A 13,907-nucleotide genomic window follows, 5' to 3' on the forward strand; every position below is an offset into this window, starting at 1 on the left:
GATACAAATCCCATTTCCAGGAATTTTGGGACATTTTGTAAAATGCAATAAAAACAATAATCTCTCTCTCTAAAATCCCAGTATTTCCACATCAAATGTGCATTCACACGTATGCAGTTGGCACTGATGTATGCCCATACCATGAAAGATATTGGCTTTTAGGTATTGGCACATATTACTGATGGTCTTTTTCATCTCAGGCACAGAGGATTGATGACTATTTATCTTGGAATTAGGCATGACTCTTCTGACTACAGCACAGGTTCTGCTATGTTTCAGACCATCTGAGATGTGCATGGGCCCAGAGAATAGTTTACTATTTCAGCACAAAACTGATGTACAGATTTTCCTTTGCATAAGAATTTCAAGTTGTGTTTCTTGTAGATGCAGCTGTATTAAGTAACACAAGCTTTCCTTTGTACTCCTGAGCCCACGTGGCTGTATTTCTCATCTAATGATATCTCAGGGCTTGAAGGTCATGCAGATTCATCTGTATCTGGTATCTAGTATCTGGTAGTATTGTTCCTGAATGAGTTGCAGGCATCAAATTCTAAGTTTGTTTATACTTACAAAATACAGTCAGATTTGGACATCTATTTCTAGTACAGTTTGTAGTTGAATTAATCTAGAGAACTTTGTTTTTCTTAGAGTATTACTAAATTTTGCAACTTTCCACAAACAGGATTTGAATATTCATTAATTTCAGTTTTGTTATGTTTTCTATTTTCATGTTTAATTCTTGCAAGTTAAGTCTGAATTCATTAACATTTATTCTTTGTAAATTTCCCCTCAAATAAACATAGCACAAAAACTAAGGACATTTGTGTTTAGTAGATTATTTCTTTGTAGTATCAAGCATTTGTGAACAAGCATTTGTGGGATGAGCAGTAGAGCCGCGCATGTGGGTTGCACCCATGAAAAATTAGCCAAATCCTCTCTGCCAATGCCAAACAGCTTATTTTGTGGGATGGTGTGGGGCGGCATCTCCCTCACTGCAATAATTAGACTTTTTGGAGGCAATCTCAGTGCAGAAAGATACTGAGATGAAATTCTGCAACCAGTGGCAATCCCATATCTCCACAGTCTGGGACCAAACTCTATCCTCCAAGATGTCAACGTTCACTCCCACAAAGCAGTGTTTATCAGAAACTACCTCCAGAATTTGGGAGTGGAAAAGATGAAATGGCCTGCCAGCGTCCTGACCTCAACCCCATTTTAAGACTTGTGGGATCAGCTTGGGCCTGCCACAGTGACCAACACAACCACGTTAGCTGACTTGCGACAAATGCTGGTTGAAGAATTGGATGCCATCCCACAGCAGTGTGTGACCAGGCTGGTGACCAGCGTGAGGAGGAGGTGCCATTCTGTTGTGGCTGTGTATGGTTCTTCCACACGCTACTGAGGCTCCTGTTTCTTAAATGAACAAATTGTTACATTGCCAATACATCTTGTTTCTCCAAACCTCAATCATCCAGTCCACCAAACAAGTCAATGGCAGAATAAGCTGTTTGGCATGGGCAGAGAGGATTTGGCAAATTTTTCATGGGCGCATCTCACATACTCAGCTCTACTGCTCATCCCACAAATGCACGTTCCTTACAAATGTGATGCCATTTAAAGGGGAAATTAACAGACTTTTCAACAGTATAAGATTTATTGCCAAGAAGCATTTTTACAACAAAGAAATAATCTACCAAACACAAATTTACTTTACCTTACTTTTTGTGCTGTTTACTTTCATTAAGCCTTGTGATTGGTTTGAGGTTTGTTGCGATTGAGGATTCCTGCTCAATTTTGTTGTACTATGCACAATGGCAAAGGAATCTTGAATCTTGGTTTGATAAGTCACATTATATACAAAGAATGTTTTGTTAATCCCAACATATCACAGTTACCAACCTCTGTCGCCTGTAAATGAGAACCAGATTAACAAGCCAAGATATTGGCAGCATTTATTAAAGAAAAAGTTTGGTTAAATATAACATTTAATAATAATCATAGTAATAATAGGGCGGCACAATGGAGCAGCAGGTAGTGTCACTGTCACACAGCTCCAGGGACCTGTTTACAGACAATGAACTAATTAATAATAATAATAATAATATTAATAATAATTAATTATAGTTATTATTAATATTGTTATTATATTAATAATAATTATTAGAAGTAGTTCAACTTGGTGCCTTTCACAAACCCAAGGTTTTCTTCAAATGCTTATATGTATTTTGGCTCAACAAATGTGTAAATAATCAGACATATGCCCTAGTAAATTATGTACCCTTTTGCAGTTTCATACAGTGTGTTACACAATATAGATGTAGAATATTTACTAATTACCTCTTGGGTAATATTATTTCACTGTCTGATAAGTCTCGACTGTGATCCTTAGGCCTGACTTCACTTGCATAAGGCTGGCTTATTCCTATTGTGGCTTTGGATTAATGACAGTGGAGGATTTGGTGATGGACAGGCAGAAAAAAACATGAATTATTTTATTAGTGTCTCTGGGATTGAACACAATGTCCCAAATGCTTTGTGAATAGCACATACAGAAGCGACATCTGGTTATTGTTGAATCTTAAGTGTATTCTCAGAGATTGCAAGTATGAGCAGAAATCAGAGCTGTGGTGCAGATGTGGTTGGGATCCAGTCATTCTGTTCAGTTGTTTCACTCATACATACAGACAAAAGAATGTATATGAATAAAAAATACAATACATTTACATTACTACATTTCAGTTTTAAAGAAAGGAAATGTTAAATAGTTTGTTGATTATATGATGAAATAAAGGGCATTTCTCAAATTACAGTGGCATCTCTGTTGTACCAAAGCAATATAACTCAGTTTTCTCAGTGCTTGTATATCATAAATATGTCTTTATTATGTGAACACATATTGGCTGTACACAGATAACTGTACAAAATTTCTTTACTGCAATGAGATAGTACATATCCCTTTGATTTAATGTGTATAGTCTTTAAAGTATAATCAGTGTAATATATTGTTGAATAAGTCAGTGCCAGCCATTAGATACTTTATACCTGCTCAATTAATAAATCATCAACATTCCTGACTTTTTTTTCCCCCAGGGCAATGGCAAACGAACCATGATCATCACTGGACCCAACATGGGAGGAAAAAGCTCCTATATCCGTCAGGTAGCTCTGATTACCATCATGGCTCAACTGGGGTCTTTTGTACCAGCCAGAGAGGCATCCATCGGAATAGTGGATGGCATATTTACCAGGTATAGCCTTTTTTCTTTGACATTTCTAAAGTGTTTGGGGCAAAATGGCAAATGTTTATCACAGTATTTCAAAACATTTCTATTATACACTACATGAAAGATCATTTTTGAGGTTGAATAGATTACAACAGACAAAAAAAAATCATGTTCAAAATACTGTTAGAATTATAATGAGCTTCATGAGTAACTGAATACAGTTAACCACACTGGATGCCAATATCTGAGTTTCTGTAAACAGTGTATATGTGTTTACTCTGCATGAGTAGAGGTCAGGCCCACTGTTTGTTGAAACAGGAGTGTTAACAGAACTGAACATGCAACAGATTTATTTATTTATTATGATTATTTGTTGATGATTATTTATACTATTTTGCTTTGATAGTTCAAGAAAGTATTGGTTTAGCACAGGTAAATCTCTAGCTAGGCAAACTTTAGTAGGAAGTTATTCTTCTTGTTCTGAGTGATGCTTGACAAAAGACTGTTGAAAAACCATGTTGCGGCCTCATCTTTAAATGCACGGTTTAACTTTAATGTTAATTATGGTGTTGGCTCATCTGAAGGGGAAGCCATCTTCACTCTGTACTTGTCTTCATCTCACATGAAAACTTGCCAATTTAATGCGCAGTAGTAAAATTTACCATGTCTCTGGTAAAATTAGGTTTAAAGTTTAATTTTTATGATGTTAAATTGATATATGGGGCTGAAAGATTAAACCTGCCACATAAGCAAAAGTTATCCCATATATTCTGTGTTTAATTCCCTGTTGGTTTGCTCAACAAATGAATAGACAAATGCAATATTTAAGTTTTTCTCTATACTCATTTTTACTTTAAAAACCTTTTTTTTTTTTTTTTTACCTTGACCAGGTGTATCCAAATTGTTGCATATGTTGACACAATGTTATGCTTCGAAGTCTTTTTTTTTTCCTCCCCTTTTCTGGGTTTGTTTCTCAGGAGTTCAGGATGTGTTCATAAATACTGTGCCCATCGGTCTATGGTGTGTTGCAGTTCGTGGCTCCAATCTGTTTGTTACATAACTTTATATTCTAATAAAAGATTCTCAGATCTCGATATCTCTCTCTCTCTCTCTCTCTCTCTTTCTCTCTCTCTCTCCCTCCCCTACGTACAGTCTTCAGTTTAGACTTCCCCATTAAACGCAAACAGGGCAAGATCTGTTTCAAAGAACATCGATCATTTCCACCCACCTGCTCTCCTCTAATGGAGAAGCACGTCTCTCTGCTAATGGCACCCATATTGGGTAATAAAGTACTCAAACAGAGGGGCCGTGATGAGGCATTCTCAAACAAGTGCATTGAAACGCTCCCCCTCCGACAGTCTGCTTGTCGTCTACTTGCATTGAATGATCAGACGCACGCTGGGGCATTGTTCTCTTATTTCCTGCTCCTTAAGTGGGCGGATCAGGACCGGACAGCTGACAGTAGGAGCGTCAGTGCCATGACAACACCTTAGAGGCCCAGCAGACTTCAGTATAGTACTGCTGCTGAAGGAGACTTGAAACGGAGGACAGGGAACCATGGCCACCGCTGCATCTGCCTCAGCTCACTGTAATTAGCCTGTATGAGTGAGAGAGAGGGGGAGAGTTAGCAAGATGAAGAGGGTGAGGGAGTGAGAGAGAAAGAGAGAGTGTGCAAGGAAAGTCTAGATAGGGATGACTGATTTTTTTTGTAGCAAATTTGAGAGAGAGGATAGAAGTAAATTGACCTGTTCATGCATCACCCAATAAAGTGTGCTTTTGTGGTAACCAGTGCTTGGCAAGACAAACTTCAGAGAACCTTGGCAAACATCCCATTTAACCTAATGGAATAACTGTAGTACATAGCTTTGTTTCTTTGAAAAGATACCTCAATTCAGTATAAAAAAATGCTCCCCACATAGAGAATCTCTGCATATTTTTCTCAGAAAACAATGGCTCCCTTGGTGGTGTCTGATACATTAACAGTCTATAGAAGAGTAGAAAATGTATATATATAAATTAATGTAGTTTCTAAAGTCTCAGTTGACCTTTTTTTTGACTGGCTGTAAACAGGAGTTTTCAAGTGGAAGCGAGTTAAACAGTAATTATAATCATACACAAGATAAAACATAAAATATCCTATGCCAATCCATTAGAACTTCACATAGGGCCCACCACACTCTCTTTCTACCTGCAGCCACCAAAATTCCTGTTGAATCCTACACTTGAACTCTAAGGTTGCTGTGGCTGTTTATGATCCAATCAGCAACCAGCTATCCTTAACAACTATGGTTACTCAATGAGCCCAGCCCATGAGTACCCAAACCACCCACTGTATCACTAGCTCTTCACAGGGGTCATCAGGCAGGCACCTCCTCTAGTTGTTGTTTCGCTGAATTAAGGCCACAACACCTCCAGAAGACTCAACAGTGAAGTCTGGCATCCCAGACCCACCCCACTCCAAGCTAGCTTTACAGTCTTACCGTACCTTTTACCATCAACAGCCATAAATCGACACTGGCCTCCCTGGTGACTAAGGCTATACATAGCCCCACTGGCACCGTTAATGCATGCTCAGTGCCACCAGTTCCATTTGAACTTTACATGCTTCATCACCAACAATCCCAATAACACCTCTGCAGTTCATTTCCCCAAGTAATCTGTGCTCTCCTTATCCACAACAACTGACTCGACCTTTCAGGTGTTTCTGATAACTCCTTCACAGCTGCCCTTAGTTTCCAGCCCCTGATGCCGAACTGTACAAGCATGGATGTGGTCGATTTGGCTACAAATCCTCTAACACCTATCTCCACCAATCTTACTTGTGGCTGCCACCCACGTTCCCTCACCTCAGCCGCCAAGTCTGCGTACTTCAGCTTCTTCCTTTCAAATGCTTCATCTACTGCATCCTCAAATGGAACTCTATGAAGTAAACTATCCATTTACTTTCAGAGTAGAGCCTCATGTTTGGTTTCAGTGTAGTTAACACAATGCACTCTGGGACCTGCAGCTTTTTGCCTATGTCCACCAGCAAATTCCAACCCCATCTACCAATATTTATAGCCTGCGCACTTTAAACAGAATATTCACCACCATATTTCCTCTGAAAACTCCTTTTTTTTTTGAGGCTTCATTTAACTGATTTATTTGTTTCATTGGATCAAGTTCATTAAATCTGTTGTGTTTTATAGGTGCATTGTGGCTTTTTTTTTTGTGGCGAGACCAATAATCTACTGTAATCATTGAATGCTTCATTTTGAGCATGATGTCCCTTTGCCAATGTTTCTGAGTATTGTCCTCTCGTGGTTTTGCACCTTGTCATGTGTATACAATATTGTAAAGTGCATTTTGGTGCTGTAAAAACACTCCTACATCATAATCGCTCAGAATAACTCCAGCTGGTTGAGAACCAAAAAAATAAAAATAAAAAAAATAATAGAATACATATCTAAGAAATCTAATCATTAAATGGGAGCCCTGAAGATTGTATGATGTGGTTTATAGACTATTATTAATCACATAATATAAATTGAAATATTGTAATACAGTAAATACTGTATGAATACTAAATGGATGGGTAAACATGGAAATATTTTCTTGGTTATGAATTCACCTTTGGCTTCTCAAAACTTTCATTTATTTTCCCAAATAATTAGCTTTTTTTCTGACAACATAGATATCTGCCACTGTTGTAAAATTTTATGGTTTGGCAGCGTGTCGACTTTCTGCTGACAATGTGCTGCCATAATTAAAATTACAAAAACACACTCATAGTGATTCACTAATTAGTATTAGGTGTGACATTTGCTTGGCTTAGCATGTTTTTGCCAAGCCGCAATGTTGTTGGAGATAAATACCATATATATTTTACTCTTAAAAAAAAAAAAAGGTTTTCTGACCCTCTATTATTCATACATTCAGCTATTTTAAGGTGCCCCCATTCAGTTCTACTGAAAGGGATGAAAGGTGTTAGAAAAACTTAATGCCAAGTGTCTGCTAGAGGGGTATAAAGCCCCCTGGCACTGGGCTTTGGAGGGAAGGTGCATGGTGTATTATGATGTGAATCAAAGTCAATAGCACATGTTCTCTGTAATGTTATAAAAAACATTATCAAATCCTTGAATGCCTTTTCAAGTGGAGCAGAGGCTGTTACTACAGCAATAACCTTAATAGTTGAAAGGCAAAGGCATGACACTGGTGTGAGGTGGAAAGTTAACAAAACATACCTTTTGTTGGTGGAAAGGTAAAGTATATATTTTGGTCCTTTTTTTTTCCCCTCAATGTGTTTCTGCATTCTCCAACTTGCTGCCCAGTTTATTGTTCCTTGTAGTGTACACATCAGAGGCTAATTGCCTTCTCTCCCCAGAGAATTATCAGTTTGTTCTAATTAACAGGTGAAAATCATGTTCAAACAGCAGCCAATTAAGCAGAAGGGTGCAGCGGCCCGTGGTGCACTCTGACCTCGACCAGGCAAAGGAGAAAATTTTCAGTGCTAATTGCATTTATACTGTGAAACTCCAGTGTGAGTGAAGACCAATAGACCTCAAGTGAACTAAAATCTTTTAACTTTCAGTCAGAATAATCACATATATTCTGGCGCTTTCCAAAAAAAAATAATTGCGATTACTCCTATTAGTTTGTGTAGTTAATCATGATCTTACCAGTTCGATTCAACCTCTTACAAAGGTTTTGCATCTATAAAGAACCCTGAGCTAGATAACATGAACCTAAAATTAAAAATCATGCAGTTTCTAGAGAATGATTGTAGTGTACATAAACTAGTGTACATAAACATATAACTTTCAATTGTTCCAACTGCTAGGTGATGGTACCTTCTTGCCTTTTATTTATACATCTTATACAAGTCCCTGCAAATTGGAATATATTAGAGGTGCACAAAAATGTATGACCTAGATAACATGCAGCCACATTTGATTCTTTCTCTCTAATGGACCTCTCAGTGGATGGATCATTAAAGAACAAGTTTTGTAAATAAAATGTGTGATTGTATAGTTTAAAGAACTTTCACATAATGTTCAATACATATTATATTTCTTAGTAGAACCATGCATCCATCCAGTTACCCTGTCAAAAAGCACAAAAAGCTAACACAGCTGCACTTCCTTGTGCATATGTGTGAGGAAAATAAATGCCTTTTTCAAGGTTCATGGTGCCACAGACACAATTTTTTGTGGTTTAAATGCAGCATGATTGCACTCAAAACTAGTCTACAAATGCTTTGTATATCTGGCTTGGTAAATTATGAATCTGAATCTTATTGGAACCAATAAGATTACAGAGATTTGTATAATGTTCTCAGCTGATCAATTTTGGTGCTACCTTTGTCCGGAAGTCACCACACGTTCAGGGCCTATGGTATATAAACACTGATGGACTTTTATTGAATTATCAGCAAGGTTACTGAGCACTTCTTTCCTCGTTGCTTTCTGGTTGCCATAGCAACAGGAAATGAAGTGGAGGGAAAAAAAATTCAAAAAGCTTTAAAAGGATGAAGCCATTCAAACAAATAATCTGTCTGCCTCCTGTCCCACCCCCACCCCCAATCAACAATTTAGCTTTGTTCGTCATTTTGGGAGTAGATATTTCCACAATATAGCGCAGTGCTGTGAGATTCCTGGTAAGCACTGCTGGCCAAAAAGGCTTCTAGAATGGACAGCTGTTGTCAGTTTGTTGTCAAACTGTCCTTAGAATGGAGAATAATACAGAAAAATGTCTTGTTCTTAACCCACCATACATGAGGGATGTTACCAGCGGTAATGATGCTGAAGCTGACTAGCCTCTCTGCTGAGACTGTTCATTCTAAAGTGGCAGGATGATTGGATCCTTAATGACAGGTTGAATGAAAGAGATGCTGTAGATATGGATTACTACAGCACAGGGATTTTATAACTGGCTTTAAAATTGCCTCAGCAGGTTGTTTTTGAGTTGTGGATGTATAGGAAAAAATCAGTGGTTGTAGTGTGTGTGTTTTTTTATTATTAATCATTATGTCTTAGCAAATGTCTAAACTGAAGCAAATTTTTTTTAATGTATTATTATTTTTTTATTGTTAGAGGTCTGCTTGAGGCAATAATCAAAGTATTAATATTTGTATGTTCAATGTGGTAATGGGATAACTTTGAAAATACTTGCAAATATTTTGCGATTCCAGAACTAATTGATCCGTTTTGCAAATTATATTTCTCAAAATTTACATAAGAAAGAGGAAGTCTGAAATCTGGAGAGAATCAGGGACAGAATCTAGATTTGTATGAACTCTGATGTGAGCTCAACAAAATTATTAATGTAGTATTTAGTCATTTTAAAAAATGGTCAACCAAGGGAGGTTGCCTTCTGAGTTTTGTTTTGGATGTTCTATGCATAGGGCAGCACGGTAGGGCAGCACGGTGGCGCAGCAGGTAGTGTTGCAGTCACACAAAAAGCTTGTGGGTTCGATTCCCGCTCCAGGTGACTGTCTGTGAGGAGTTGGTGTGTTCTCCCTGTGTCCGCGTGGGTTTCCTCTGGGTGCTCCAGTTTCTTCCCACAGTCTAAAAACACACGTTGGTAGGTGGATTGGCAAGTCAAAAGTTTCCGTAGGTGTGAGTGTGTGAGCGAATGTGTGTCTGTGTTGCCCTGTGAAGGATTGGCCCCCTCCAGGGTGTATTCCCGCCTTGCGCCCAATGATTCCAGGTAGGCTCTGGACCCACTGCGACCCTGAACTGGATAAGCGCTTACAGATAATGAATGAATGAATGAATGTTTTATGCATGATTTTGTATATAGGATTAACATGCATTCTGTTAACATGATAACATGTACATTCTGTTCTTATGTTAAGACCAGGTTTGGTTCCAAGAAAATGGTCTGGAAAATAGTAATTTCACTTTTGTTTTTTGTTTTTTTTTTAGATTATTTTCAAGCATATGAAAGAAACTGCTTACTCTATTACTCTGATTACTCTATTATGGTCTAATCATGCATCTGATCAATAGTCATAGGGAAACATTTTTTTTAATATAATTTACTGAATCAATTGTGTTTGCAGTAATGGTCAATTAAATAATCAAGGACATTTGAGTATATGATGTTGAGTGGACCACAAATGGCTGCTTTGCAGTTCAGAGCCCCTTAGTTGTAATACTGTTAGTATTAATAATTAGAAAGAATTCAAATTCTCTTGTTTTGGAGTTTGGAAAATACATTCAAAGCTACTTCATTATTTATAAGGAGAGATGGCATTTTTATGCAATATTGAACTTTAGGTTAGATTAATGAGATTATAGAGGCTCAGAACATTATTGCAGAGGTCCCCCAAGTCCTACTCTAGACCAGAAACTCTGCAAAAAGGACTTCTCAGAATTCTCTGATTAATTTGGCCTCTCAGATATTTGGTGTATTGTAATACGTTTTGTTTGTATGCTTGCTCAACATGATTTCCTTATTCATAATGGATGAGATAATTTGGCCAGTACTACACATTTTGCACATAATCAAGGGGTTTCTCATCTTCGGTTCCATATATTTAGAAAGGGAAAGTGTTATGGCATTTCAGTCATTTTCCCCTCATTATCTTCCTCAGCTCTTGGTAAAATAATTGCAGAAACCAGACATTATTAACCATCTCTGCTATGCGACTGTGGTAATATCATGCTTGCAGGTGCTACCTTTGGACTGAAGCTTCTCCTCCTAAAGTGCTTTAATTAGAGTTATTAAGCAGCACTCTCTTCTACTGCAGCCAGGGAAGCAGTTACACTTCATGGGAAAAGCTCTCATCACAGCCAGAAGAAGTAGCAATAAATGATTTATTGCCACTCATTCTGTTGAGCACATTTTACATTTGATGGCTGAATTAACAGAGTGCTGTCTGCTCTAGCTGAGAGTATCTCTGCAGGCTTGTCTTGTTTCAGATCTACAGCACTGTGTTTGTTCCATTAGTCCTCATCTCTCAGCTTACTCCATTTAATCTGCTTCTCACCAGAATGGGAGCTTCTGACAGCATCTCCAGAGGAAGGAGCACCTTCATGGAGGAGCTCCTGGAGGCCTCTGAGATCCTTTCCCGAGCCACAGCTCGCTCTCTGGTCATCCTGGATGAACTGGGCAGGGGTACCAGCACACATGATGGGATCGCCATTGCCTATGCCACCCTGGAGTTCTTCATTAGAAATGTAAGTCACTCTGACCTTTCTGAAGTCCAACAAACACTCAAAAAATTGTTTGTTGGGAAATCATTGGACCTGGCAACCCTGGTCACTGTACAAGCACTAATGTGGTTGTGGTTTTAAAACTGTGGCAATCACTCTCTTCACCATAAGACATGGAAGTTTACTTGTTGCAAGGTGGAATATCACAGTACAAGATGATATGTCAAATAGGAGTGCACTTTTTTATTATTAGGAATGAACCTTCCGTTGGCTAGGTTAACCTCTGTGACCAAATTTTGTAATGTAAACAATTTTTGTAAAATTCTATTTGTAATATAGGTGAGTTTGATAAATAATTATCCCATTTAACATTCTGGTTTGGAGTGAAAAGCATGGGGACCATAATAAAATTTTTATCTTCTATTAATGTATGTATGTGTATCTTCTAATAATGTAACATATATGTATGTGAGTGTGTGTAAGAAGATAGTGTTTCAAAATTCTTTCATGAAGTTTGACACAAATGTGTGAGCCACAAACACCTCTTTTCATTGTAGAGTCTGAGCCTTTGCTGGATGCTCCTTTTTATGTTCATTTGCTTATTGAGGAATATTTGTAAACAGTAACTTAAGTAGTCTATTAACTGTTCACACTTCTTTTGCCACTTTTTTGTGGAAGAGTTTGTTTGCCAAATTTTTAAATAGCTTAAAGGAACGAGGACGAGACATACGTTTTTATCTGAGGAAATGTACCGGTTAAACATTTGTTCCAGAGTTGACCTAATAAAGAGTCTGAGATTTTAGAATATCACCTTTTCATTAATATTTATGATAACTTTAATATGGGATGATTAAGAGCTCCAAGGAGCCGTTTATCTCTGTGAGAAATAAAGTTCATTTGGCCTTTGGGGCACAAGCACGTGAAATAGTCTCATCCTTGTTTGCTACAGTGTAAGGTTTTTTGAGTTCATAGAAATTTTTATTCTTTTCTCTGAACTCACTGAAAATTTAAAACTGCTGGTTTTGAACCTTCCAAGAATAGTTCTGATAAAGCATTATGTAACTTTGAAATATAGTTCATGATTTTAGATTTCGTTTACAGGTTCAGTTGTGCACACACAACTTTATATATTTTTCTTTGACAAGAATTAAGTGGGGCAGCACAGTGGCGCAGCAGGTAGTGTCGCAGTCACACAGCTCCAGGGGCCTGGAGTTTGTGGGTTTAAGTCCCGCTCCAGGTGACTGTCTGTGAGGAGTTTGGTGTGTTGTCCGCGTGGGTTTTCTTCCAGGTGCTCTGGTTTCCTCCCACAGTCCAAAAACACACGTTGGTAGGTGGATTGGTGACTCAAAAAGTGTCCGTAGGAGTGCGTGTGTGAGTGAATGTGTTTGTATGTGTGTTGCCCTGTGAAGGACTGGCGCCCCCTCCAGGGTGTATTCCCACCTTGCGCCCAATGACTCAGGGTAGGCTCTGCACCCACCGTGACTCTGAACTGGATAAGTGTTACAGATAATGAATGAATGAATGAAGAGTTAATTGAAAACTAATGCTGGGCAGTAGCCACATCTGAGCCCAAAAGTCACCATTCTCCATGCCAGTCATGGACTAAAGGGATATAAAGCCCCTGAAAGTCCTCACATGCGCCCATGTTTGAATCCCATCAATTTCTCACAGCAGTGTTCAAAGCTTATCCCAGAAGAGAAGGCAGCAGTATTAGGAACAGACTGTTGTTGAATTATCAGGCGCACATGTAATTGGGCTAATACCTTAAAAGCGTGTACAAAATCTGCGGTGGTTAGTTTTATATATAAATTATAGTAAAACTATAGCAGTGTAACAAAAAAGTGTCAGTACATTTAAGAAAACTTTAAAGGATCACACCTTTAGCTGTACCTTTTCCATAAAAAATTATTGATGGACATAGCACACTGTATAAATTTAAACTGTCATTCTGTGTCTTGTATGATCTCCATGTTTCAGGCTGGGAGAAGCATAGCTAAGTGTCCTGGGAGTTGGCTTTCTTAGGCACAGGAGAGTTGTCTCTGTCAGAGCTGTGTAGCTTGGATACGCATCTCCCCCTCGTCTCCAGCTCTCTGTGCAGGACCTGTTTGAATACAGATTGAATAGCAGTTTGATAGCAGAATTTGTTTGAGAATAAACAAGACTGACATCCATTGAACACACGGGGGCTATTTTGAGGTTTGATAGGAAGCCTAAAATTTTGCATTGCATTAGAGGTGATGTTTCAGTTCCATGTGACAACCAGGTCTGCCCGTATTGGGCTGCTGTTGGCCTATTGGTGGCATGTTATTGGCTGGTTGGTGACCTGTTGCTGACCTGTAATTCGCCCCTTGATGACCTGTTGCAGTCCTCAGGGTTTAAATTCCTTATATGCTTTATATTGCTGGTTTTCTGGCACTTATTTGTTCTTTCTTTTTTCCCTCACACTCTCTCTATTGATTCATTTTAAAGATCTTTCTTTTTCCCTCTCTCTGTTTTGATTTATCTCTAACATTCTCTCTATTTTTCTTATTAATATTTCTTTTTG

General features: G+C 38.3%; 1 protein-coding gene across 2 annotated transcripts in view; it reads left to right on the forward strand.

Annotated features, from left to right (window-relative positions):
* The window catches only part of LOC136677548 (DNA mismatch repair protein Msh3-like), a 62,011-nt gene that overhangs the window by 40,243 nt on the left and 7,861 nt on the right, over positions 1-13,907 (forward strand). For both annotated transcript variants that reach the window (XM_066655130.1, XM_066655131.1), the window contains exons 20-21: positions 3,091-3,248; positions 11,200-11,386. In XM_066655130.1, the coding sequence (XP_066511227.1) occupies positions 3,091-3,248; positions 11,200-11,386 (345 nt within the window). The remainder of the gene's footprint in view (positions 1-3,090; positions 3,249-11,199; positions 11,387-13,907) is intronic.

Source organism: Hoplias malabaricus, chromosome X2, assembly GCF_029633855.1.
Source record: "Hoplias malabaricus isolate fHopMal1 chromosome X2, fHopMal1.hap1, whole genome shotgun sequence".
Lineage (NCBI taxonomy): Eukaryota > Metazoa > Chordata > Actinopteri > Characiformes > Erythrinidae > Hoplias > Hoplias malabaricus.